This window comes from Hippocampus zosterae, chromosome 15, assembly GCF_025434085.1.
Source record: "Hippocampus zosterae strain Florida chromosome 15, ASM2543408v3, whole genome shotgun sequence".
Taxonomy (NCBI): Eukaryota; Metazoa; Chordata; class Actinopteri; order Syngnathiformes; family Syngnathidae; genus Hippocampus; species Hippocampus zosterae.
Window position 1 is genome coordinate 5,163,649 of NC_067465.1, and position 26,063 is coordinate 5,189,711.

Genomic DNA, 26,063 nt, shown 5'->3' on the forward strand with positions numbered 1-26,063 from the left:
ACGTTTAGGGAAAGATCATTTCGGCCAAATACTTTTGATTGTGTGCTATTTTCTACATTGTATCCACTTGAGAAGTGCATGGAACATTCTCGTTTCATCGCTGTTGTTTTCTGGCAAATACAGTTTAAACTATTAATTAGATTGTCAGAAATTGAGTTTCACATGTGTCCACGAGAGGGCAGTGAAACTCCCAATTTTGTTTTTCACATCATTTCATTTTTTTTTCCAGCAGCCTGACAGCAGTTGGTAGGAACGAGCGGCGACTGCTGTCAGGCTGCTGAATTAAAAAAAAAATATATAATATATATAATTACAACCTAAATTCTGAAATTTTAGACATGAAATTGTATTAAATTCTCCCAACGGACTTATTTCCTCTTCACATAGGCCCAGTTAGCTTCAAAGAGGTTATTTTTTTTTTCACTTAAGAAATAAAATCACTATTAAAAACAAACCTTTATATTTGCAAAGGTTGGGGGTTTACTTCACGTTGTCTAATATTTGCATTTGTTTGATGATCTTAAGTAATAAAGTGAGGAAAGTATGCAAGAAAATAAAACTTTGAGAAGCGGGCAAATACTTTTTCACAGCAAGATTAAATGTATCATCATTATTATTATCATCATTGCTTGAATCCCTTCCGCGTCCACATCAATTGTCCTCAAATATCCCCAACAAAGTTGATACGTCCTACACAACTGCTTTCAGCTGACTACTTGTTTACACAGCAAAACTCCACAATGCGCACAGGAACACAAGGCCCCTGCATATGAAATCGGACCGAGGCAGGGTTCAATCTCAGCACCATCTGCGAGATGAAACACTTTATTATTTCATTCCCTTCTCGCGCCGTTCCCATATCCTTGCCGGCTTTCCATCTGCACAAGGCGCTCATTATGAACACTGTCAGGAGGCAATCGGTTTCACCTGTCACATTGTATTAATCCACAAGGAACAAAGCAGGAAGTTGTTGCACGACATTTGGACGACTTTATTTCTCCTCCTGTCTTGACCTCTGCTTTTCCCACGATTGTTCAGTCACAGGAAGCTCAAGACAAACCGCGTCTGAGTATGAGAGAACCTGACCACCTGTCGGCAAACACTTTGAGACAAAACAGGCAAGCAAGCAAATGCCCCCCCCCCTCCTGCACACCCGTGCGCGCTTACATGCCCCTTAAGAGCATCCTGAAAGTCAGCATTAAGAACATTCAAACATTTAATCCCGAGAGCAGTGCAATTGTTCCGACGCTCTCGGTAGTGAAACCACAAGTGAAAAACCTCGTCCTGCTTGGATGCAAACAGCAAAGCAACCAATTTCGAGCCTGTAAAAGAATTCCTGCAAGCAAAATGGTGCCTTTGTGCTGTGAACCGCGATAACATCACAATAGTACATGTCGTGAAATGAAAATCCGAAGAGTGCGGGATTAATAAAATGATGTTGTTGCTTAGACATCTGTCCATGTCAAAATACAAAACACAAACTCCTGTGACTAAAGTTCCTGAGCGGAAGAAACAACGATAAACAGGATAACTGCCGATGGCCTGTTCTGAGGGGGGGGGGGGGTCATGCATTTCCCACATGATAAAAACGGTTGTGCAAAGCAAAGATGTGATCATTTGGTAGTCACCGCTTGTGAAGAACTTGTCCTTTAAGAAAAAGCGTGTGTGTGTGTGTGTGTGTGTGTGTGTGTGTGTGTGTGTGTGTGTGTGTGTGTTACAGCTGCAATCCAATAAATATATAAACATCACAAATATGAAAACAAAACTCATCTCATCTCCGGTCCAATAAAGTACTTTGGTCTTTAGTTTATTGCTTTAGTTCCCCAACCCCCTCAACATTAGCATTGTGGTTGAATTGAAATAATGTCTAACACGCTTGTGCCTCGTCATGAAGCAAACATTTCTTTGCGCTAAACATTTCATTTAAATTCTCATCGTCCGCAGCAAGAGGAAGCGGAGAGAATTCTATGATGATTGGTTGGTTGATCAAGGAAGCATCATCTGGATTTGTGCCGCTTCCACGTTTGCAGGCGGTTTGTGCGATTTCAGCATCCTTTTCTGTCTCCTTTATTTTATTGGCGTTGTCAAGCGCAGTGCTGCTTGGTTTGCCTGATTGAGCTGCTTGTTTTTCCTAAAATGAGTTGCAGGAAGTCTTTCCTGTTTTGAAGGACCTATGAATAGAATGGGGGGTGAGGTGGGGGGGGGGGGGGGTGCTGGGATGTGAGAAAGAAAGGCCTGCGGGTTGAAGGTGGAATTTTACGTGGTGCCCCACGTTGACACGCGACATTTGGACACAAAACTCTTTTTGGGGGGGGGGGGTGCAACCTTCACCCAAACTTCATCAACCGTCTCCAAACTCTCCTCTTCATCTTCATCTTTTTCTTTGATCCAGGAAACCGGGCACAGTAAACTTCCAGCTTCTGTTTCGCTCGCTTCCGGGTGGAAGTGGTGATGCGGGGAACACTCCGGTTGTGTGTGTGTGTGCTAAAATATTCCCATGAGCACCAAGTAGGATAGCAGATGAATCCACATATTTACCAGCGACAGAGTTGCGGGTTCAAAAGCGTTGACTTGCGGAGCAACGTGCAAAAGTAGAAGCTCACGACGAAGCTCCCGACGAGTTCCGTCTTGCCACTGAAAATCAGATCGAACGACGAAACAAAAGTCAACGGTTGCTTTGAAAAGCACCGTTCGATTTCCAAATACAAAAGACGAAAATCAATACCTACGAAATGGCTTCCGTATCATGCACGCGTAGCTCAACACGTTGCTCGGCCATCATCCATTTGTGAAAAGACGTCAACTACCGTTCGTGTGAAATGCTGAAAAAAAAGGACGCTAACGCTTGACCTTGATGACGTCACCGCTTGACATCCTCAAAACACAAACATTAAAAAAAAATCATCAGATCACCGCCACAAAACTTTTCATTCAGACAACGGCTTTTTTTTTTATGAGCGTGACGTAATTTCTCGATTGAGTGCTTTTTTTTCTTTTCATTCGATGGCCCACAACCTGCTTACGAGAACATATTTGCGTCTTCACCTCCCGACCCCGCGTTGCACCTTTTGCTCACACGCAACAAAACCATCATCGCACTCACACACAAACATGTCCACACACACACACACACCGCCTGGCTGATTCACCTGTTTTCACACGTCACTTCCCACAGCCATTTGATTGTATCCACGCTTTGGATCAGTGGCGACCGAGCGATGTTTGGTTTCAGCTGGTTGATCTTGAAGTCACACTGTACTGCGAAATGATTGCAACATTATTATTTTTTTTTCTGCCGCCCTAAGAAGCAGCGAAGCATAAGCCGATTCACATGACTCCAAAGCATATTGTAAGTACGAAGCGCTTCAGTTCAATTGAAAGGAAAAATGTCGCAGAATCGTTAGCGGCTTTTAGTTCTCTGAAGAAGTCCTTAGGATGGAAGTGATCCAAGAGGAGCCTTGGAAATCAGGGTCGGCCGCTGCGTGAACCTTGGCGGGCTTAAGGGAGCCAAACTCGTTTTTGCAAAGACGGGAGGAGGCGGCCGGCGATAAACTGTGATGAGCGGCGGTTTGGAAACTGAAGACATTATAGCTAAGTGCACGTGCACAGGGCATCTCCGTTGTCCGGAAGTGGAAGAAATCAAGGGCCTTGTCGTGTCAAACAAGATTTTGTTTCGGGAGTAGATCAAACATACAAAAATGTGTGCTTTGGAAGGAAACTTCTAGTTAGACGCCAACTAGTGGGCTTCCGTGCTGTGTTACAAGAATCGTCAGATTCCCGCGTCGCTCGCTTGAGAAAATCGTGAGCCGAATCTTTTCTGTGTTCAAAAAGCGATTTCTTACTCCTGAGACGTGACGTGAAAATCAATTTTTCAAAAACTCAAATGCCCGAGCGAGTGAGAATGAAGAACCAACCGCGGTGTCATTTTCTGCACGGTGGGCACAAAACGCATTTAACACGTCGGCACGCAAATGATGACCTTTCCAGTTTTGAAGCGGGCCGCTCATCGCGCTTCGGTGCTGTCAACTTTCCGACTTCGAGTGGCAATTGCGTTGGAATGAGCTCAGGAAGAAGACAGTGACGCAAGAGTTTTTCTCCATGTTTATTATCCACCGTTCCAGCACAGGGAAAACACAGCAGCACCCACAAGAAATCCGTGAAAAAAATATTTACATGAGAATTGAGAGAAGACTGCCAGCAGACTGATCATTAAATTCTCCGATTATTTCTGTTACACACACACACACGCCCACACACACACACACACAGGATAAGTTAGCCCTAGCTAGAATGCAAACTGGACGACTCGGACTCCGTGGTTGTGGAGGCCCCGTTGCGCCGTCGGGGTAAAACCTTCAAACTGGAGACCCGGCTCAAGGTCAAGGCTCTGCGGGCGGAATTTTTGAACCCCGCCCCCAGGAAAGCGTACAGCAGCGGGTTCAAGCAGCAGTGCGCGAACGCCAAGGGCTCGGCCACCGCCAGCCACACCCCCAAAACGGCCTCCAGGCGGCAGCCGCGGGGCAGAACCTCCAAACGCAGCAAGGCGTCCGCGGAGATGCCGGCGCCGTAGGGAAGCCAGCACACGAAGAAGCAGAGCACCAGGGCGACGGTGGTCCGCACCGCTCGCCGCTTCTGCCTTTGGCCCCCGAGGGGTCCCCGGGTCAGCCTGGTGACGATGACGCAGTAGCACACTAGGAGCACCAGGCCCGGGATCAGCAGGCCCACCAGGACCAGCTGCAGGTGAAAGACCGCCACCCAGAGAGGAGCCTTTTCCGCCGGGTAAAACCTCTGGCACAGGGTGCTTCCATCGCCTCCTTCTTGAGTTCGGGCAAAGATCAAGTCGGGAACGGCCAGCAAGCCGGCGGGCAACCAGGCGCCTGCGAGACAGGCCGGTCAACAAAAGGGAGAAGACCTCGTCAAAACGCCAAAGGGGGCGGGGGAGACACTCACCCGCGTAGACCAGTCGGTGCGCCAGCATCTGCCTCAGGCCCCCCGCGTTGGTGTCCGTGGCTCGGACCACCGCCAGGTAGCGGTCCAGACTGATGAAGGCCAAGATGAGCACGCTGCCGTACAAGTTGACCGTGTAGATGACGTGCACGCCGACGCAGGCGACCGCGCCGAAGCGCCAGTCGGCCAGCGCCGCGTCCGCCGCCCAGAACGGAAGCGCCAGGACAAAGAGGAGATCGGCGGCCGACAGGTGCAGTCGGTAGCGGTCGGTGAGGCTGGATTTGGACCTGAAACCCAAGCGAAGGGCAAAGGGAAGACTCGCTAATTGAAGGAGAACGTTTCCGAAATGGCGCCGCTCACTCACCTACGCTGGCAGCCCAACACGAAGACCACCAAAGCGTTGCCGGTGATGCCCAGGAGGAAGATGAGGGCGTAGACCACGGGTAAAAAGACCTGCTGGAAGTCCGAGGTCATCACGTGCTCCACCTGGCAGGGCTCCTCCAGATCCGCCCCGACGTCGCCGGAACCCGAGCCAGAACTGCTGTCGTTGTATTCGTAATCTAAGAGGAAATGCTGGAGGGCGACAGGGAGGATGATGAGATGCCGCGTGAAGCTGGACGACAAACGCTTCGGACGGGGGCTGACCTACCTCGTAGTACGACATGATGGACTCGTTTCTCCACCCGGTGAGGTTGGGACGCCGGCGGCCGGGGGTTATTTAAGTCCGCCGGCGCTCCTCCCTCAAAAGGTTCCGACCAATCCGCGCTGAAACGCTTTTCCTGTTTTCCGAGGCGTCAGGTGCTGATACCGCTTCTATCGCAGGATGCCGCCCTGCGCTTGAATTGTTTTGGCCCCCGTGACCCCCCCCCCCCCACCCACCCCGGCTTTGTGATCACCGAGGTCTATTGGCAATCGGAAAGAACGCAGAGGAGGTACAGACAATGCGTGTGTGTGCGTGCGTGGGGAAGTGGAGCGAGCCCTCTCTGCGTCACTGATGCTCATGTTCCAAGTTTGCCAAGAGATGGGGGCTGATAATCTGGGGGGCGGGGGGGTGGTGAACGGCTTTCACACGTTATTCGACACCCAAAAATGTGAGTGTTTATCCCGCAATTTATTTTTCTTCCTCCTCCTTCCGCTTTTTCTCCATCCATTCAAACGATTCCATGACATCTTGGCGATGTTTTTCTACATTCCCGGAATGGCATTTTTCCCCAAAGAAATGACCAAATGTGAAAGCCCGCATCAAATAACATTTTGCTCATCTTTCCCTATTTCTTGAATGAAACCATTCCGCACTTAAAAAGCTCATTCAAGATATCACACTCCCCAAATTCCGAAATGAAGAGCTATTTGACACATGCACCTCCTTCCACATTTCTTGATTGATCAAATTTTTCACAGGGCAGATTTCGATGGTTTAAATGTCACGGCCAATCCGCGTGCTACCATACGGAAAGAGTCACCGTTCTCAATTGTTTTCAAACACGGCAGCTTTTTTTTTTTTTTTTGCACCGCGCGGCGTGGAGCGAGTCTGCAGACGTCCTTCCTGTCCCAGCCCTGAATGTCCATCCTCTTCCAGCGCACAAATCCCGTGAACAAACAGTAAAGCAAAGCCCAAAATCCAAAGCGTTCCACTTTCTAAGGAGTGCCGGTAGCTTATCTCAACCTTGCCTTCCTCCAGGTTCGGCACTATCAGCCTCAAAAATCTCAGAAACAACATCACAGAGTAAAACACGTCGATGGACACCCGTCACTGATTTTTGACGGGCTCCAGGGCGGGGCTTTTTCTTCTTATATTATAGCTCAAGCATTGACGCCGTCTTGTCATTCAGTACGCCATTTGTAATGTATTTGCGGTCAGCGCGGAAAGGAGACTCGAATCCAAATTTGAAGAAAAATCATCTCAGGGTGTCCCTCATCAACAAGAGTCAAGCCTTCGGTCTTTGTTGAAGGAATTGGAGCGCAGCTACTCGTGGCACGAAAGCGAAAAGTACAGCCATTTCGAGTAGAATTCTAACTTAGAAAGACATTTATTCTGAAATCTCGCCAACTACGCTTTTGACGGCACTGCTAAGAGAATAAACCGAGTAATTCATTAGCGGTGGCTAAACAATTTGCGAAACTTCCTTCAGCCAACTTGAACAACGCGCCGAGCCGAAAGTGTCTACTGGGTCTCTTTGAAAATCATGCTGCTGTTGCCACGTAACTGGGCGAGCAAGTCTTGGAATGCCATCTTGTTCCTCGGCGCTTTTGGCTTAGGTGGGAGGGCGGCCCCCGCCTCTGTGGTCTCCGAGGTGAACGTACAGGGAATGTTGGCGGTCACGTTTGAGTTGTTTTCATTGCTGCTTTCTACCCCGGAACATCCGTCAACATCAAGACCGGCACGAGTCCAGTCAGAGCTGTTCCTCTCGTGACAGTAGCCGCTGTCGTCCTGCAGGAGGCTGTTGCCGCGGAGATGCTTTTGCTTGACAATTTGAGGATCCTGAGAGTCGTCTCTTGCCCTCTTCCTTTGGCCGCTATTCCTTTCCTTTTTTGCCAGCACTTTGGGAGGCCGCCTGAGGTTCCTGACGCGCAAACACATTCGGCGGATTTTGCGGAAAACAAGTCAATCCAACGGGCTTTTTAGGGAAATGGGCAGTCGGAGGTTTCGAGCGTTACCTCCGAAGGAAAACATGCAGCCTTGAGCACAAGTTTTGATGCTCATCATCCTTTGCTTTTTTCTTCCCCTTCAAACGTTTGTGAACAAGGAGGACACTGCGGGAAAGTTTCCTGACAAAACAAAATCAAGTGTCGTCATTTCTGCTCGCGCGCCACCTTCGGCATTCGGGCCAAAGGTTTGACTCACCCTGAATGAGGTAGCCGACTTGGCTTCCACTTTTTCAGCAGGACCCAGTGGTCGCACGTTAAGGAGGTGGGATCTGAAATACAAACCACAAGAAGGATAGGAAACGCCCTTGCAATAAGCAAGCACAGCGACACTTACCATTATCCAAAAGTTTATCTTTGATGGGAGTTTTCAACCTCTTTGCCCTCTGATAAAGTTTTCGACAGGAGGGGCAGAGGCCACTCGGTGGTCTTCTCTTTTTGTTGGGAGCCTTGACCATCAGTGGGGGAGGAGGAGTGCTGAAGCAACACTGATCATCTGAATCATCTAATCCTCGATCAACCACTTGTACGCTCCTACCCTCTTCAGGCTCCTCCTCCACATGACTTTTGATGACATCCTTGCTCTCGTTCTCATTATTAATGTCGCCGACATCAAATCCCATCCTTCTCCTCCTCCTCTTTGGCCGAACCCGGCGTTGGATGACATCTTCACTTAGGTTGGGATTTTTTTCTTGCTTCCTATTTGCTGTTGTTTTTAACCTGGAAGAGTGTCTAGTCTTCATGGTGACTCTCCAATTCAGATTGTACACGAAAGAGCTGTAACCAAATAAATACAACAGTTTCATCCATCAATGATGTCACACTACGGATACACAAGGTTTCAAGTTAGACCTCACCTATGAAGGAAAACCTCCAGTTGTTTTGATTTGTTGGATGATTCAAAGCAATCGGATTCATATTCGGTGCTACCCGGAGTTCTGTTGAATAGAGGACAAACAAAAACACTCGAACAAAGCCAAATGAAAACAAGCTTATTCTTATATTTAAGACCGAATATTATCAAATTCAAATCACATGTTCATGAACTCTCCTCTCCGCTTGTCTATCGCTAATTAAAACATTCTAAAATGTAGCTAGCTAAGGGCAAGAAGCTTCCCCCCAAGACGCGGGCTATCAAAACTACGAACTGGAAGAAGTAGCGTTCATCTTACTTAATCTCAGACGGCTCACGGCCTGCTTGTGTTGGCGCTTCCATCGCCGGAGTCAACATCAAACATGAAATGTGGAGCCACGTGCCTGCTTCTTAACATTATGCCACATAAGCTCGAAAACTTTCTTGTTTTTCATAACAACCATATCAATTCTTTCGAACCTTACTAGAACTCAAAACCGGCGTCCTTCTTTCTTCTTCGTTCACGCCGTATCAAGCTAACTTTGGTACACACTGCCCCCTCGCGGTCACATTGTCGCTCTATTACAGGAGTGAAGAAAAACAACCCTAAATCATGATGCAACCTTTGTGCTTCACTTTAAGTGGGGTGGGGTTTTTTTGGGTGCTGCGCATTGTTGTTTGTTCCCAAACATACTTGTTTTTCTAAATTATGGCCAAAAACTATTTGGTGTCATTGGACCTGAACACATTTTCTCACATTCGTTTGGGAAACTTCAAGTGTATTTTTGCAAAATGTACAAAGTAAATTAAATTATATCTGGTCCCAGTCTAAACAGAGCAGGATTGAGCAATATAACTTGCATATCTCCGCTGTTAATTTTTACTTCTTGAAAAAACATATTTTTAAATCTTCAAATGAAAATTTGACTTTACTAAAAATGTAATTTTACTATAGATGCATGATTCACTTCCAGCATGGAAACTTCTTGGCAAATTGAATTCATATTCGTAAAATCTCCTTTGCGTTACATGAGAGGATATCAATGGTGCTACATTCCCCACGCTAAACACGGTTGACTAGGCCTTTGCGATAAGCGTGAGAACTCATCCACTTTACTTCATCCAGGGATGATCCTTCCACATTGTAACGTAATTAGTTCACATATTTACAAATGCTCCTTGGTGTGCTAGGTTGTCCAGCATCCCGCAAAAAAAACTTGCGGCATGATGAATCTTTTTAAATTCTAATCATTTGGACCTACTGTAGATTTCTCCTCACACCTCTGTAGAGTAGAGTGCACCTCATAATGTTGACGCCTTGTACTTTAGATTGAAATAGTGAACCATCCATTCGGAAAGTAAATGACTGATCCTGCCTTATCAAACAACTCACTCATCTCACAGGGAGGACTTTGAACACACACAACGCTTGGAATTCAGCAAGCAAAACACAGGAAGCAGACGCCTCGGGGAGAATTTTACTTCCTCATTTTTTTTTTCGCGCAGCGTGCGCTGCCCAGACAGGGAAAGACAACAATGAGGGCGTTAGTAGTGTGGACGCTCTTGCTGCTAAACATGGCTGATATCGTGCATCAGGCCAGAGGATCTGAAGCAAGAGACAACATCCCTGCAGGTCACTCCGGGGCTTACGTGGGGAAACTGCTGGTGGTACCGATGGATGGGAGCCACTGGGTGGGTATGAAGGCCATCGCTCAGGAAATGGGTCGGCGCGGGCACCGGGTTACCGTTGTGATGCCAGAGATCACCATACTGATCGGTCCGGGCGAGCACTACGAGACGCTGACCTACCCACTTCCATTTGACAAGGCTTTTGTTGACTTTGTGATGTCCAAAAACGAAGACGTGCTGGGAAAAGCTTCGCAGCCTTTCCTGGAGAGAATTCAGGAGAAATTCTCGCAGATAAAAAGAATTACAGAATTGCTTCACACCATCGCAGAGAGCCTTCTGTTCAATTCCAGTCTGATCTCGCATCTGGCTCAGCAGGTGAGTGCCTTCCAATACAACCTCATATTGAGTTGTTGTGATTTTGTATTTGTGACGTGTCTGCCAAAACTCATTTTACTGTACTTATTAATACCCTACTCATGAAAGGTTAGCGGTATTGGGTTGTCGGGTGAAATTTCAGGATAAACCTGTACTATTAACTATACAGGTGAATGTAATCTGACCTTTGGTGAACTTTGGAATGTCAAACTGTGCCATTTTGCACTTGACATCTGTTGACATCACTGGCCAAGACAGCGTCTAACATTCGGTCAAAAGCAGCCCGCCACCGCGAAGGGATGATAAGCGAAGTGGCTTAGAGGAGAGAGACTGGAAGAGTCACAGAAAGGTACAGAGGTGGACAAGTGAATGGATTGATTCACGATTCCCGTTGGGAATTTTGCTGTTCTGCCCTTTTGTCAGAGAACAGCAAGTTTTGCAAAAAAAGTACATTAACAATTGACAGTTAGGCACATGCATTCCAACAATTTAGAGAGGGTCAAATTAAGTTCACAAAGGTTAGAGTGAATTTTAGGTTGAAAATTCCAACCTAAATCCGAACATTCCTAACTTTTTGTGAGTAGCATTTTTGTCAGCCATATCAAGTTAAGTACAACGGTGAGGATGGTGGCAAGGATTTTGTCGATAGCGTAACTTTCATGTGGATAACTCTTCAACTCCTCCTTATTCCACAGAGATTTGACGCTGTCCTGACAGACCCCATGGTGCCCACTGGCTCTTTGATAGCTCGGAAATTAGGTGAATGCACTGAGATACGTTCCATCCATTTTCTAGAACGCTTGTCCTCAATTCGGGTCACAACTGGAGCGGACTGCCCGTTCTCAAGCCAAACACGGTGCACGTAAAAACAAGACGATCATTCACACACCTATGAACAATTTAGCTTGTTTTTGCTTTGTGGGAGGACCCGGCGGATCCGCAGAAAAAAAAATTGTTTTTGATTTTTCTCATGACGTTTTTCTGGATCCTTTTCAGGTATTCCCACGGTTAATTTACTGAGGGGAATTCCCTGTTTTTTGGACATGCAGTCTGCAGGGTGTCCTTCGCCGCCTTCCTACGTGCCTCGCTTCTTCACGGGCCTCACAGATAAAATGGACTTCAAACAAAGAGTCATCAACACTCTGGTGAATACTGACGCCGTTTTCAACATGTCTGGTCATATTTGTTTTGGTTAAGAGTGTCTTCTTTCTTTGAAACTACGTCGAGTGAAATGTGGAGCGCCAGCTTGTTTACCATCCGGTGATTTTCAGGTGAGTGCTCTGGAGCCTCTCCTCTGCCGAGTCATCTATTGGCGCTTTGACCAAATTGCTAAAGAGTTCCTGGAAGAGGACGTGGGTGTGGCTGAGGTGCTTTCAGACTCGGCAATCTGGCTGCACAGGTAATGTGCCAGTCATTCCATTCAACCGTTAACAGAATTATGAAAAAATAAAAAATAAAAGGGCCACACCCCTCATTCTGCAAGTCTCTGCTCTAAACAAATGTGTTGGAACAGGATTGACTTCACAATGGAGTTTCCACGCCCATTGATGCCTAACATGGTGCCAGTCGGGGGCATCAACTGCAACGTGAGGAATCCTCTGCCTGAAGTAAGGCCCGAGTATGTTTACAGGCACCTGTAATGCTTGTCAAATGTCAAAGAAATGCCCTCACCGTGTCTTTGTCCAAGGATTTGGAGCCCTGGGTGTCGGGAAAACAGGGATTTGTTGTGTTCACGCTGGGCACTTCGGTGAAGAAAATGCCAGATGAAATAAGCCAAGTCTTTCTTGAAGCATTCAGACAGATTCCACAGAAGGTAGGCCGTCGTCATTTTGGTGATGAATTTCTTCATGATAAATGACAAATTGCAAAAAAAACAAGCTTGAGGAAAAAAAAAACAATTTTCTTTGTTAGGTAATATGGAGATATTCCGGACTTGCTCCTGACAATACACCAGAAAATGTCAAGATGATGAGCTGGGTCCCCCAAAACGACTTACTTGGTAAATAAACTCCTGGCTGTAACGCTATAGTAGGATGGTTATCAATGCACGTTTTCTGATCGAGTCTACGATATGTCATTGCTCAACCAACTTTTTTAGCTCACCCCGGAGCTCGGGCCTTCATCACTCACGCTGGCTCACACGGTCTCTTCGAGGGACTTTGTCATGCCGTTCCGATGGTGATGGTACCGATTGGCGGGGACCAGCCTGACAATGCAGCAAGAATGGCGAGTCGAGGAGTGGGAGTGGTGTTGGATATTTCATCCATCACTGCAGAAGACCTGCTACAGGGACTGAATGAGGTCATAAATGACACTAGGTAGGGATTTCGACACCCCCCCCCCCCCCGCCTCCTCAGTGTGAACACATTGCAATCCAACTAAAGGTCATTGTTTTAGGTACAAAGAGAACATCAAGAGGCTGTCAGCGTTACACAGGGATCGTCCCATTGATCCACTGGACCTTTCGGTGTACTGGACTGAGTTTGTGATGCGGCATAAAGGGGCCAAACACCTTAAAGCAGCCGTCCATGACCTCAACTGGTTCCAGTACTTCTGTCTGGACGTAATAGCACTACTTGCTACAATTGTGCTGGTTTTAATAGTCTTGACAGTGAAATGTTTGAAGTTCTGCTGTCGGAAACTGAGCAGAAAGAGAAAACAAGACTAGAGTGGCAGGTGAGATATCGGATTTATGAATGAAACAAAATAAACCTAACGGTGTGGGAAGAACCGCACGTAATTGTGTAGGAGCAAAAGGTTAAACCATGTGGTTGATCAAAGAGACATTTAATGAATGAATGAATTCAGAATGACAATAGATTCAAGGAGGTGATACAGGGGACAAGAGTGAGGAATATAATGTGCATTAGTGGGAGCCCTTCTTTGGTGGGAACAGGGCATATTCAACAGCTAGGGCAACAGTAAAGGCAGCAAAGCCCCATTTGAATCCTTTCAGCAGCACACCGGAGAGAGTGACAGCACGCGCAAAGCCGCCAGAGTACCTCCATGCTTCGTTACTAAACAATGAGAGATAGACACAATTGAGTTGGCAATCAATGCGCTATTAGCGATTTCTCAAGTACTGTATTAAGACATTAAGTTCTATGTAAACGCTCACCGAGCCCATGGGTCCTTGAGGCCCCTGGCCGCCAGCCTTTGCTGTGTAAACTCCAGTGGAGTGCCCTCAGTCTTCCACTGTCGCCAGTCTGGCATGGACATCTTGCTGTGGCCATGGTCACCTCCCATTCTGACGAGTGTATGAGAACATATTTCACTTCCAAGCCCAAACTCAACATACTGTATTTCCCTCAAAGTCCAGCGACCAAATAAACTGCTCTGCATTTTTTTAAATGAATGCTGTTATAAAGTTAGGGAAACACGTATTTGCATTTTATAAAGCCTCACTGAAGTCATTATTGCTCCCACCCTGAACAGATCTAATTGTCAAACATGCAGGCGAACAAGGATGCATGAATATAGAATATTGTATCTCTCTGACCTCGAGTTCGTTGTACTTGGCCATCTGGCTACGTTTTAACGCCAAAGTACACAATCATAACACGACTAACTGTATGCAGTAATTCTTTAAGGCTCAAAAAATAATTAAGGCACTCAGTTTTACTCCTGTAAAGCACCTGTGACAATAAGCAATAGCCAACACTACCGTCGAGGTGATTTCATAAGTATTGTGACAACTAACACACATGATAATTGATATTAAGTTAATGACACAACATTTTGTGCATAGATACTTGTTTGATTTCAATAATGTAAATAAATAACACCGCAATCCATGGCTTTAAATACACTAAAATAACATTTTGCTGAACCTAGCATAGCTTGTTACTTGTGACTAATCTTTAGCAATAATTGCAACATATTTCCGGGGCACTAAACAATCATGTATCAACAAACCATTCCTGTTTCATGTGGCTGAACAACGATATCGTTTATCAGAAACATCGTTTTATAAAAATAATAAAAACACTGTACCCGGATCCTGTGTCGTGACCTCTGCTTCTGCGCAATTACGACAGTTTCGACTGCAATACGGCAGAAGTATGGCAAGCGGTTCAGGACAAAAACAAACGCCAACAGCAAGTTTGTTATTCGTTTTTATTTAAATTTGGAAAAGTAATAATGCACTGTAGTGTGTCAATCCAACGTATCACAATCAACCACATTGAAAATAATTAGGGAACTTATCACCTGCCATTTTTTTAAAAACATAATTAGGCATACCGGTAGTTTGCGTGCTGAGCAAAACGTTTGATACTGTTGACATAGTAAAATATCAGGCACAGTGTATCACCTAGAAACAGCAATTACATTTATACAACATGTTACACATTATAGTAATTGTCACAGATAATTAGTTATTCACATTCAAACGTTTCCAGCATTACAAGAAACCCCACAATTGTATTTTCATAGCATATCTGTGTCTTGTCTAAATAAGACGGCATTGTATTTGATTATGACATGTTTTTGTGGTATCATCATGGGACGAATGAGTTACAGCTTGCTTTGGGGATTGAGTAGGTCCTTGAGTGCATCCAGGTTCTCCCCATCTGGACTTTCGGGCCACGCACTATGATCTAGACACAGAAACACAGCAGAGCAAAACAAAATTGTATGGAGCGGAACAAACAGTACAGAAGGCATGTTGTGACAAAATTCAACATACTGGGTATCTCCCACATGGAGTGGTACAGACTCTGCCCTGCATCAACCCTCAGTGTGGCTCCAGAAATGTAGGAGGCGGCAGGAGAGAGCAGGAAACAAACTGCAGATGAAATCTGACCACACAAACAAAGTATGGACAAAAACAATGCTTTGTTTATTGTGCTTTGGATATTTGTCAAATATTGCACAAGAAAGCAGCGGTGACTTTGTCGAGCTGTTCTGACAAGACCGCATTACTGAATTTCCATAATCGTAGTCTCTGCCTTATCTTGATATTCAATGAAAAATTTCTACCTGAACCGCGGTTGGAGTGATTTGGGAAGCTTCATTGAGGCAAAAGTAGTGCTCTGTTGCCATTTTGTGCCATATAAAGGAAATTATAAACATATTGAATGATGGCAGACATTTTGACTATTCATTGAAGGGCTTGGTCCCTCCCTCCCTCCCTCCCGTAGATAGTGGGGGAACAAATGAGTGTTATGGTATCTTTAAATTGTCACAACTCACACCTCTTCTGGTACTCCAAGTCTCTTTGCAGGACTAAAAGGGACAGACCTCTTGAAAAGGGTTGGTCCGAGCTCCTTGTAGTTCTCCATTGCCGATTTAGAGAAAATTGTGCCCTGCAACCAAACGTACACCAGCTTGAAACACCAAAATATCAAACATTGATGGAAATGGAACGAGACAAGCGTTGTGCATACCGGGGCAACAGCGTTGACCCGGACACCTGAGGCAGCCCACTCAATGGCCAGGCTCTTTGTTAAGTTATCCACTGCTGCTCTGGCTGCGCCTGTGTGGCTGTCGGTGAGACGACGGCTGTGTTCGGAATTATCCATTCATTCCCTACTCACTATCTAGAATTTTTGGATTAGATGACTAGTGGACCATACACTGTATTATTAGCATTAGTAGTAGTAGTAGACGGAGGGGCGTATCAAATATTATTTGTAGTGTATGCTTTGGGTCATTAAAAATGGACCTTAATTTGAACGTCCCTGATGTCGGGTAAGAACTTGACTCACTGCACATTCAAAGCGTGGTTGGTGAGATGACTAAGTAGTGGATGAAGATGGATTCCAAACACGGTCGAGGACTCTATTTGAGGTTTGGACCAGTCTACATTTCAGGGATGACTACTTACGCCATGCCCGGAAAGCCTTTCCACATGTCAGCAATAATGTTAACGATCACACCTCCATGTTGCTTCATCCATGTCGTGTACACTGTGGAGTGCAACTCAAGGTTATTGGAATGAACAAAAATGAAATGATCAAAATTAACATTAAAAAAAGAAATATTTCCACTAACAAACTAAACGAAGAGCAAAAATGTCCTTTGTTTTTATCTTTGTCAATGAATTTCACACAAGCTTTATTTCTTACTTCTGTACATCCGTCATTACAGAAGAAGGAAGGTCAGTCATAAAACTAACTGCATTTAAAATACAAAAGTCAAAACAAAATAAAAACAAACTACAATGAAAAACCTCAAGCGATGATAACTCTGGTGCAATCCTCAACCCAGTCATGTATTATCTTCAAACACGGAGCGGAAATGCGAGTAAATGCTTCCTCACCCTCCTTGCAACAGTGGAAGGTGCCAGTCAAGTTTGTGTCGATCACAGCTTTCCATCCTTTCGAAGACATGTGCTCTGCTGGACTGCTGAACTGACCACCGCCGTTGTTCACCAAAAAGTCGATGCGACCATACTGCTTCAACACTGAGCGTACGAGGGCCTTCACCTGGAGTGGAATCAAGACAAGCACCGTGGATGACTAATTTCAATTTAATGAGGTCGCTGTCATCAAGGTCAAAAGGAGTGTGCAGTGCACCTCATCCTCGTTACGGATGTTGCAAGGTAGAGGAGTGACACATGCGGGGCTGGAAGCTGGAATTTTTTGTCTCATCTCCTGGGCAGCTGCCTCCAATTTCTCTGCTTTTCTGCTGGAAATCACCACACTGCAACCTGAAGACAAGTTTGGGAGGGATGACCTATGACTTCAAATGTCCAGGCATGGCTCCAGGAGTTTTTCTCTCTCTGGATCTTGACCGATACATGGGGAGGATGGGAGGTGGGGCATGGGGGTTATGAGGGATCTTTAGAAAATCATTTATGATACTTTTGAATATCAAATGAAATGCTGTGGGGGCTAAACTGGGGCTACGCAGATATCTGGTGGAGCTATGACACCCCCGTCCGGTCCCATATGTATTAATCATTAGAGAACGGTATTTACAAAGAAGTACAGTGCAACCGTGATAAGGATATTTTGCCTCGCAGTTCTCAAACTAGGGTTAATTCTCTGCTTTTCTGCGTGGAAGGCTTCAACTCACCCGCAGAAGTCATGAGGCCAAGCACTACAGAAAAACGAACGGATGGATATGGATATTTGAAACACTAAAATGATTCTGTGTATCCTGTTAGCTACCGACGAGTAAACGCTACCAGGCCATATTGAGCATGCAAATACAAAATAATTCTGTACTATGCTTAAATGTATGCCCCTTAAAAACATGCTGACGGCGTCCAGTATTTACTGAGCAGAGCTAGTTTGTCGAACTGGCGTAGACTAAGTCAGTCCGCCAACGTTTCTTTTAACGAGTTGGGACGACTGGAAAGGAAAAAAAAAGACAAAACCACACGACTCACCCAATTCCACTAGCTCAGTAGATATTGCCTTTCCGATGCCAGTCGCTCCACCGGTCACTATTGCAACTTTATGGTGGAATAAACCCGGTCGAAAGACACTGCTGCGCGCAGCCATGATTTTGTCTTTTTTTCCTGGCAGTCAACCCGCGCCACCTACTGTCGAGTAGCAGTATGACAATCATTCTGTACTTTGACCTATGACCAGCAACTGGCGTACCAACTCAGTTATGTTGAATTTATGCAGAATCATTTGTTTTGTGTGTTTTTTTTGGTTCCGTTTTAAGTGCGGTATTTATAAGAATTCCACTCACAAAATTCTACCAACCAGCCCAGTCACAACTATATCTTAACACAAATATGTATATATTTTTTTCAGAAAGTCCCATTCAAGTGACTGTTTGGCAGATTACTCAAATTACAATCCCACTCAAAATAAATGCTAATTCAGTGACCCGATGTAGAAAGAAAATGTAGACCCTGAACAAATTCAAGACATGTCAACCTATCACGTAAAAAATTAATCCACACGTCTCTCAAAAGAGAACGAGATTCCCATGTGATACCAACACTTGACAGTAGCAATGGCTAAACCAGCAGAACATATGTTAAATTATAACTTTGTAGAACCCGTGCTTCAAAATAGAAGCCTAGATCTAGGAATTTCTCCATTGTGAGACAAATAAAGGTTTTGTTATCTTATCTGCAGATGATCCAACCCTGATCTGTCATTAATTGCAGCGTTGGTACATGGTCAAATTTGAAGAGGGGCAACCGCGTAAGACATCTGACACAAGCACATTTTGATTTCATTTATATTGAAAATGATCATGGACACAGAATTCCACTCCAGACAGCTTTATTGTTGGATGTTGAGGCCAAGTCCAGGTTGGTTCATTTTTGAAAACAAAGTCCCAAATCCTCCAGTGATCATCCCACTAGTTTACTGTTCCTTCAACTCCTTCAGCCTCCTGATCGCTGACTTGACTGTGACGGCAGAAGTTGTGCTGTAGGGGAGGGACGGGGGGAGGAGTAAAATAAATTTATGTTACTTGTATTCAGGCCAAAGCATTAAACTTCTTCAAGTTACATGATATGAACAAGTGATACTTCTAATGTCTAAAGATGGTGGCCATTGTCAGTTTCAAATGACATTTTACTATGTTGTATGATACAAGGGTGGAACGATTAATTGCATGTGCAATATAATTGCAATTTAATATAATGTGATGTGGTAATGGCAACCAGTTCAGGGTGTCCCCGCCTACTGCCCGAAGACAGCTCCCCCCGCGACCCTTGTGAAGATGAAAGCGGTTCGGAAGATGAATGAATGCAAATTAATAATTAAAAATAATTGCAAAAGCTGCGATTTAAAAAGTCAATGAGACGCGGAGGAAAAGACTCATACAAGTCTCCTAAATGTTACATGTCTGCAGCACATAGTTCCATTCATACTACATTTTACCTGTGCACGTTCAGCACATTTATTGGGTTGCAAATCAACTTACTTGTAAGTCCAGGCTCCTCCAGCCACTGTTTTCATGCAGGATCCGCAATGCCAGATACCCACAGCCCTCCTCTTCATCTTGGTCTTCATGTAGCATATGGAGGGGAAACGTTAGGATTCCAAACAAGGACAGCCCGAAATCCCATTAATTATGTCATGAAGTAGCCATGGCACTGTACATCAGTTCCATGATAAACCCGGTTTAAAGCTTCACACGGACACGCAGCCTTACCTTCCCACAGAACGAGCAGGTGTATTTAGCGTGCTGGGAGATTTCAATTTTCTTCACCATCTTCCTCAACGATGCACCATAGCGGGTGCCATATTTACCAACGATCCCCACCTTCTTGGTGCGCTTGGCCTGAGTAGGAATATACAACACGTTCACAAATGAAAATTACAAGTATTCATAAATGTGTATTATATACAAGCAGGCAAATGATACGTATGTGTACACCCGAACTGCTTATGGCTATGGAGAGAATCGTGGTGCTAATTTAGCACTAGCCGGGCACTGTGGAGGTTTATCATGGAGGCAGCCATTTGTAATACAAGACACGGTAGCATCGTTTATCTGCCAACAGTGGGTTTAGGAAGCAAAATTATGATGGCATAATGCGGGTTAAATTGGAGGGGCGGCTTCGGATACATTGTTAAGTAATATTGACTCAGGAAAACTTTAGATTGACATGGATTCAGAAGGGAACTTTTCGGCTCACCATCGTTTCAGTTAAGACGTAGATCCAAAGAGGAAGTAGGGAGCGCGCAGGCGCGATTTACCAGCCTCGTTGCGTTGCATTGTGGGAATGGGAGTTTTTCAAGGTGGCGCACAACACACAATGTAGATTTAAATAAAGGAAATTCATTTCACTTTTACATATTTGAACTTTATTTGAGATGTTAATACAATATTTAAACAAACTCAAATATTGTAAATGTTTCTTTGTTATTCTGTAACTAAGGAAGCTGACTATATGCGCATGCGCGTTCCTGTGTCGAGGATGTTTGCGTCCCTTGTGCTGACAAGAAATCTTTGTTTTTCAACGCATCCTTTTCTCCTTGATAGACTATCTGTGTTAATGGGAGGTATTACTCATCAAGATATGTGGCTGAGTCTATGATGAAGCTAACACGTAAGCATGTTCTCACGGAGGCAAAGGCCTCCGACTTGGAGAGCGTGAGGAAACTGAACTGCTGGTGAGTGGTCAAATTTGACCAAACATGCCACAGATGTTTGTCACCTTAGTTAAAATGAGCTTAACTTTATTATTTCAGGGGATGCAAGCTGACTGATGTGAGTACAGACCCTGCATTCTGTCTCAACTTTACTCCTTTGGCCTGTCTGCTTCGTAACTCAATTATAATACGTTGACTTAAAGGTAAAATTATGCCATTCTCCCCAGGTTTCTATTCTATCTCAAATGCCAAACATTGAAGTGCTGACACTAAGGTTGGTTACGGCAACTTTCCCTACAAAGAAAACACAACTTAATTCTCAATTACAAATCACGTGGATTTATAACTTCAAATGCAACATGGGTGTTCCTGTCCAGTACCAACAGCATCTCATCCCTTGCGCCTCTGGCTGGATGCTTGTCTCTGTGTGAGCTCTACCTGAGAAGGAACATGATCGCCTCACTCTCGGAGCTTTGTTACTTGCGTCCGATGACACGGCTCCGAGTATTGTGGTTAGCTGACAACCCTTGTTGTGGGGAGAACTCCAGTCAGTATCGGCTGACAGTCCTGCGCTGCCTACCTGGGCTGCAGAAGCTGGACAACCAAGGTCAATACATATGTTCGTTTTGGAAGCAGCTTTAGCATTATTGTCGCGCATAACTTTGTTTTGTATGCGTGTACAGTAGTGACAGAGGATGAGACTGCATTAGCTCAGTTGGAGGGCAAGGAGATCAGTGCACCACCAAACGCAGCTCAGCAACAGCTTTCTACCAACGGACTTACCAACACAGCGAAAGAGAACACCTCTCGCAGCCGTGAAGTGGAGGAAATCAAGTAAGCCCTGGGTGTCATGACACTCTCTACAACATGAAACCAGAAAAAAAAATCTTTTGATTTTTGTAATGTCAGAGAGGAGTTGCGGGTGAAGCCCCAGTCCAAAGACCAGTTCCCCTGTCTTCATTCTCAATCAACCAGATCATCCATGAAAAAGGTAGCATCTTCTTTTTTTTTTTTTTTAGCAGGACTAATGAAAAAGTTGATATTTCTCATTTGACTTAAACACGTCCTCGCAGACACACACGCTTGATGCAGTGCTGCTTCTCCTGAGGGACTTGGATCACGAGGAGCTCCGCATTGTGCACGCGGAGGCACAGAACCGACTCAGGACTTTCACACTGGACTCATTAGAAACGTTACGAGATTTGCAAGCATCGAAATCCGCTGACATCCAACACTGAAATGATTTTTTTGCATACATTGAGTCCTAAGTCTCACAATTAACTGTTCATGACTTGAAACGGGGTCACAACAGCTGCCCCCGCCCCTCCCTTTTGCACAACTGCATGCATTTACAACATTCACATATGCTCACTTCATGCTCTACTAAACATCTGATGACTTTGTTGTATCATGAATACCTGCCTTACACGAAGAAAATAATATATGTTTTATGAAAGGTTAACCTATTTCTGTATTTAAAGAGATGACCTGCAATTTGCCTGTCCATTTTTTTAATGGTGCTTTCACACATCATATATACACTTCAATATCAGACAACCCATTTTTTTTTTTGTCAGCCAGAAAAAGAAAATCAGTCCAATTCACAGCGATCATCTCAGTCAGCATTTTCATTTTCCAAGTAGTCCAACAATATGCTTGTATTCACGGCAACCATCAGGTACTCCACACCGTCTGCACCCTGGGGAATTAAATAAATAGCCGTAAACATGAATCGCTTGGCCCATCCGTGAAAATTGCTGGAGAAAAGCAGTGGAAGCTCTCATTTTGAAAGACGTAATTTGATGCCAGTTTTGTTTTTTTGAAGTCACGCGAATGATTCTCTTTGCTCAGTGAACGCTTTGTGTTGTCAGAATGCGTTGGACGTAACGGGGCTTCCACAACACGGCAGGACTTTACCTTGCGTGTTCGTATCAGTTTGTGGTCTCTGAACTCGGTCAGCTGAGTCCTCAGAGTGAGGTCAGAGTTCACCAAGAATGACTCCCGACAACGCTGGTAAAAATCTTGGAATGACAATCCTGCACGGAAAAAGAAAAGCAAAAACACATACAGAAAATGCTAAACAAAAAAAAAGTTCTAAACACGTAACGAGCGCCTACCTGCGTATGAAGGATTGTCTTTGTTTTCCAGCTGAAATTTCACCAGCAATTTGAAAATACCTCTGCAAAAAAACAAAAACGTAAACATTCAGAGTTTTGAGACTTGGTTTCCACGGAACTACAACGGAGGCGCGGAAGGTACCGTGCATTTGGGGTCAAGCTGCGGAGAACGTGCGTCAGCGAAGACAGAGCCAGAGCCCCCGTTTGCTGCACCAGCAAAGAGTTTTCATACGACGTCTCTTCTGTGTAGTGCTTGAATGTCACACACTCCCACCACAACCAGTTAAATTGACTCTGCTGAAACTGGTCCCACACTGGGCATATGGAGAAAAACGGCGGTCAACTGGAGAGCAGGTCCCCCCCCCTCCCAATTTTTTTTTTAATTTGACCAAATGTTCACAACCGACCAAGAGGAGCGTTGATGTGGTCAATAGTAGCCACCAAGTGAATGTTGGGGAGGGATGCCAGTTGCCCCAAGGCACTCTGGGTCCTCTCTCCTCGCAGCATTGGTCCATCAATATTATTGATCAACACGTAGATGTGAAGTTGCGGCCCTGCGTCAGGGATTCAAACGTCAACAAATCCTGCAAACATTTTTACTGAAATTGAAAGCAGACGAGGCAAATGGACTCACGGTCTCGAAGGGTTTGGGCGATGTACTGGATCTGGTCGGACGGCGTTCGGAAACTCCCCTGGTGCTCAAGGACCTCGCATGTCAAAGTGTTCAAAATCTGCAATCGCAGCGGTAAAAGAAAGACAATGTCAATCGCGTCAACGTAAATTCAGCAGCCGAGATGATTTGGAGTTTTCTCTCTCGGCGTCGACTCACCGATTTCAGCGTGATGGAAGGGAAGAACCCGTTGATCACGAGGTGGATCTCCTCAGACAAGTGAGAAGACCGAAACTCCTCCAGCAGATCTTTCTTGCTGCCCAAACCGTAGAGCAGCACGCCGAATCCCAACCTTTCGGACACGCACTCGCGTCCTTATACTCCGCTCGAGATGCAAGAACCGCCGGAGAAAAGGCGCTCGCTCACTTACTGTAGCTGCAGCATCCATTTGCTAAAGTGCTTTTTGTGCTTGTCGTGGAGGTTCTGGATCTCTCGAAGGTAGCGGGAAGGTTGTCCTTCTAAAAGCCGGGTCAGCGTCTCCTAGTAAAGCAAGCGACATATCGGGGGATATTCGGACGGCGCCGAAGGCGAGCGTTAACGTGGCCGATATGGACGTACCCTGTCCAATTTAGGTGTGTGTAAACGCTCGAGCGTGCGGTCCGACGTTAAGACTTTTGAGCTGCCGTGGGCCTCAAAATAGTCCTCAACCATGGTAGGCTGGTTTACACGTTCAGGTGTGCCCTTGCCCTTTTTGGCGGGGGTCTTGTAGAGTGCTGCCGATAAAGCTTTGCGAGGCGTTCTTGGAGTCTTGGTCCCTTTGTTGTCTTTCTTGACTTTCCCTTCTTCGTCCACTGCGACTTCATCCCCATCCTCTTCTTCCCCGGAGTCGGAGGGTGAAAACTCACTGTCACTGTCCGATCGAAGGCCGGGATCTGAGCATGGCATCGAGGTTGATAAATTACAGGTGTGAAATTTTGAATACGTCTCCATTTTGTGTTTGTTTAGCTTTACAACAAAAGAAAAAAAAATCTACAAAAGGTAGATCTCGCCGTTTCAACCGTTACGCTTACTTGTCATTCTCTTCCTCAGCCTGTGTGGCGTTGTGGAGACAAACTGCACCCTTTTGTGCTGTCAGAAAAAGAAACAAGTGATCAAAACAAGCAGTGTTTAAAAAAAAGAGAGCGCAAGACTCACCCTCTGTGAAGTTTGTTTTTCATTTCTCTGGGCTGGACAGAGAGAAAAACTGCATTGAAGGGCGAGTGGAAAAATTCTAATCACGAGTCTCGCTACGAGGATTTGCTGAACTTACTGCGCCCTGCCCGAGTGGGTGTTGAGGGCTCGACGCTGGGAGTGGTGCTGAAGCTCACACATTTCCCCGGGGTTCGGGCCAATTCATTTGCTATGTATAACAAACACAATATACGATGTTAATGGGGAGTTCCATTTGACAATAAAGGGATGGATGGAGGAAGCATAAGTAGTCTAAGCTAAACACAGTAATATTTGCAAACAAGACTTGCTATGCAACGCAAACATTACTTGTGTGACTTTCGAAGATTATGCAAGCCAAACCGTGATCGAGGAGGATTAATGGACTCACCAGTCTGGGCCATGCTATGGCTTCGTTTGTTTTTCTGAAAAGTGAAAATGGACGATCCTCCAACTCTGGACATATCTTCGTCATCTTGAACAAGAAAAACACATAATTTAAGAAAAGGGTACCAAAGAAACCAACCACTGCGCCCATTAAGCCAAAAAAAACAACTGTGAGCAGCCAAAGTCAGCTGGCATAGATTCTACCAAGTTACCCCGAAAAGGCTAAAGCACATTGCAAAAAAAAATGGATAGATGCGTTTAGAATTGCTAATCACCGTTCTACAATGTCACAAAGTGTCGTATCCCCTTACCTTCTGTGTTTCCCGCACAAAGAGCTTGAACATAGTTCTGCTCATCAAGGAGGCCACGTTCATCCCCCTCCTTCACTTCTGGTTCGTCGCTGGATCGCCGTCCCATCGGGCTCTTAAAGGTGACCATCTTCTGAACGGTGCCAGGACCGCTTTGCACCTCTTTAAAACGTCAACACAGAACTCAAGAGTCAGACCGTCATGCAGAGAAGGAAATTGACCTTTGCATAACGTCTCAAACTTACCCTCCTGTTTGTCCACGATGTGCTCCAGAACATCTCCATCCCCAATAAACTTCACCTCCAGCACACTCATGGCTTGCAGAAGATCGATCGATTACGTTATAGCACAACACACGGAGACGTACAAACGGTGAAACTCGATGGACATAAACGAGCAAAAATCGGAAGACTTCTTCGGCAGGAGTAAATGAATGATAATGACTCTACCGGTCAAAATCAATTAAAACCGTGTGCTATGACAGGTTTCCGCGCCATCACGCTGAAGTTTTAAACCACGTGACAGGTCAAAGTTCCCATTTTGACCAATGAGAATCTGTATTCTAGTTAAACAGCATGTCCCAGAATGCATCTCGGTATGCTGCATTCACGATTACATGGAAATCGTAATATTCAAACTTCAAATTTAATAAGAACACACTTACAAACGTCGCACTACGAAGAAAAACCAACAAAACACTTCGCTTATGTGGTACTGGCGTTACGTGAGAATGTATAATTAGTGTTTTTCAAAGTGTGGCTAGTAGTACACAGGCTCTCTTGTGGTATGTGAAAGAATCACAAATTAAAAGCTAATCAAAATAACAATATTTTAAAGATGAAATAGAACCAACACATTAGAACAAAACTTGTACCCTTGCATATAGCCCGTTTCAACTTTTAGCTTTATGTTACAGTATTTCTACTTTAGCTTTTGACTTCAAATGGCCTTGCACCCACTAACCTC

At 45.1% G+C, this 26,063-nt stretch overlaps 8 protein-coding genes across 8 annotated transcripts; 2 read left to right on the forward strand and 6 right to left on the reverse strand.

Moving 5' to 3' along the window:
- Positions 1–4,089: 4,089 nt before the first annotated feature.
- On the reverse strand, positions 4,090–5,751 carry LOC127587679 (C-X-C chemokine receptor type 4-like). The gene is made up of 4 exons (XM_052046160.1): positions 5,597–5,751; positions 5,312–5,520; positions 4,951–5,234; positions 4,090–4,877 (listed from the first exon to the last, which is right to left on the reverse strand). The coding sequence occupies exons 1-4, from the start codon at positions 5,609–5,611 to the stop codon at positions 4,282–4,284; spliced, it is 1,104 nt and encodes a 367-aa protein (XP_051902120.1). The 5' UTR covers positions 5,612–5,751; the 3' UTR covers positions 4,090–4,281.
- A 1,195-nt stretch (positions 5,752–6,946) lies between these two features.
- Positions 6,947–9,690, reverse strand: si:ch211-227n13.3 (uncharacterized). The gene is made up of 6 exons (XM_052046159.1): positions 8,766–9,690; positions 8,451–8,531; positions 7,931–8,370; positions 7,793–7,865; positions 7,606–7,716; positions 6,947–7,511 (listed from the first exon to the last, which is right to left on the reverse strand). Exons 1-6 carry the CDS (start codon positions 8,822–8,824, stop codon positions 7,112–7,114), a joined length of 1,164 nt encoding a protein of 387 aa, XP_051902119.1. The 5' UTR covers positions 8,825–9,690; the 3' UTR covers positions 6,947–7,111.
- Positions 9,691–9,838: 148 nt separating this feature from the next.
- LOC127587676 (UDP-glucuronosyltransferase 1A1-like) lies at positions 9,839–13,180 on the forward strand. Its single transcript, XM_052046158.1, has 9 exons — positions 9,839–10,450; positions 11,146–11,209; positions 11,447–11,595; positions 11,722–11,849; positions 11,964–12,057; positions 12,138–12,263; positions 12,362–12,449; positions 12,549–12,768; positions 12,848–13,180. Exons 1-9 carry the CDS (start codon positions 9,983–9,985, stop codon positions 13,116–13,118), a joined length of 1,608 nt encoding a protein of 535 aa, XP_051902118.1. The 5' UTR covers positions 9,839–9,982; the 3' UTR covers positions 13,119–13,180.
- Positions 13,181–13,221: 41 nt separating this feature from the next.
- ndufb3 (NADH:ubiquinone oxidoreductase subunit B3) lies at positions 13,222–14,528 on the reverse strand. Its single transcript, XM_052046162.1, has 3 exons — positions 14,444–14,528; positions 13,569–13,697; positions 13,222–13,467 (listed from the first exon to the last, which is right to left on the reverse strand). Exons 2-3 carry the CDS (start codon positions 13,694–13,696, stop codon positions 13,317–13,319), a joined length of 279 nt encoding a protein of 92 aa, XP_051902122.1. The 5' UTR covers position 13,697; positions 14,444–14,528; the 3' UTR covers positions 13,222–13,316.
- A 24-nt stretch (positions 14,529–14,552) lies between these two features.
- Positions 14,553–17,956, reverse strand: pecr (peroxisomal trans-2-enoyl-CoA reductase). Its single transcript, XM_052046161.1, has 8 exons — positions 17,787–17,956; positions 16,969–17,102; positions 16,713–16,878; positions 16,278–16,359; positions 15,838–15,934; positions 15,646–15,756; positions 15,138–15,249; positions 14,553–15,048 (listed from the first exon to the last, which is right to left on the reverse strand). The coding sequence occupies exons 1-8, from the start codon at positions 17,899–17,901 to the stop codon at positions 14,966–14,968; spliced, it is 900 nt and encodes a 299-aa protein (XP_051902121.1). The 5' UTR covers positions 17,902–17,956; the 3' UTR covers positions 14,553–14,965.
- A 669-nt stretch (positions 17,957–18,625) lies between these two features.
- Positions 18,626–20,083, reverse strand: rpl37a (ribosomal protein L37a). Its single transcript, XM_052087500.1, has 4 exons — positions 20,010–20,083; positions 19,523–19,651; positions 19,292–19,374; positions 18,626–18,790 (listed from the first exon to the last, which is right to left on the reverse strand). Exons 1-4 carry the CDS (start codon positions 20,010–20,012, stop codon positions 18,727–18,729), a joined length of 279 nt encoding a protein of 92 aa, XP_051943460.1. The 5' UTR covers positions 20,013–20,083; the 3' UTR covers positions 18,626–18,726.
- A 167-nt stretch (positions 20,084–20,250) lies between these two features.
- Positions 20,251–21,960, forward strand: cfap410 (cilia and flagella associated protein 410). The gene is made up of 7 exons (XM_052087166.1): positions 20,251–20,487; positions 20,566–20,584; positions 20,694–20,740; positions 20,844–21,073; positions 21,150–21,300; positions 21,376–21,457; positions 21,540–21,960. Exons 1-7 carry the CDS (start codon positions 20,408–20,410, stop codon positions 21,702–21,704), a joined length of 774 nt encoding a protein of 257 aa, XP_051943126.1. The 5' UTR covers positions 20,251–20,407; the 3' UTR covers positions 21,705–21,960.
- Positions 21,958–25,637, reverse strand: orc2 (origin recognition complex, subunit 2). Its single transcript, XM_052087164.1, has 15 exons — positions 25,343–25,637; positions 25,101–25,259; positions 24,794–24,877; positions 24,503–24,592; positions 24,388–24,419; positions 24,264–24,321; positions 23,812–24,125; positions 23,624–23,733; positions 23,413–23,545; positions 23,218–23,314; positions 22,991–23,137; positions 22,726–22,897; positions 22,584–22,645; positions 22,384–22,502; positions 21,958–22,165 (listed from the first exon to the last, which is right to left on the reverse strand). The coding sequence occupies exons 1-15, from the start codon at positions 25,410–25,412 to the stop codon at positions 22,082–22,084; spliced, it is 1,731 nt and encodes a 576-aa protein (XP_051943124.1). The 5' UTR covers positions 25,413–25,637; the 3' UTR covers positions 21,958–22,081.
- Positions 25,638–26,063: the final 426 nt, after the last annotated feature.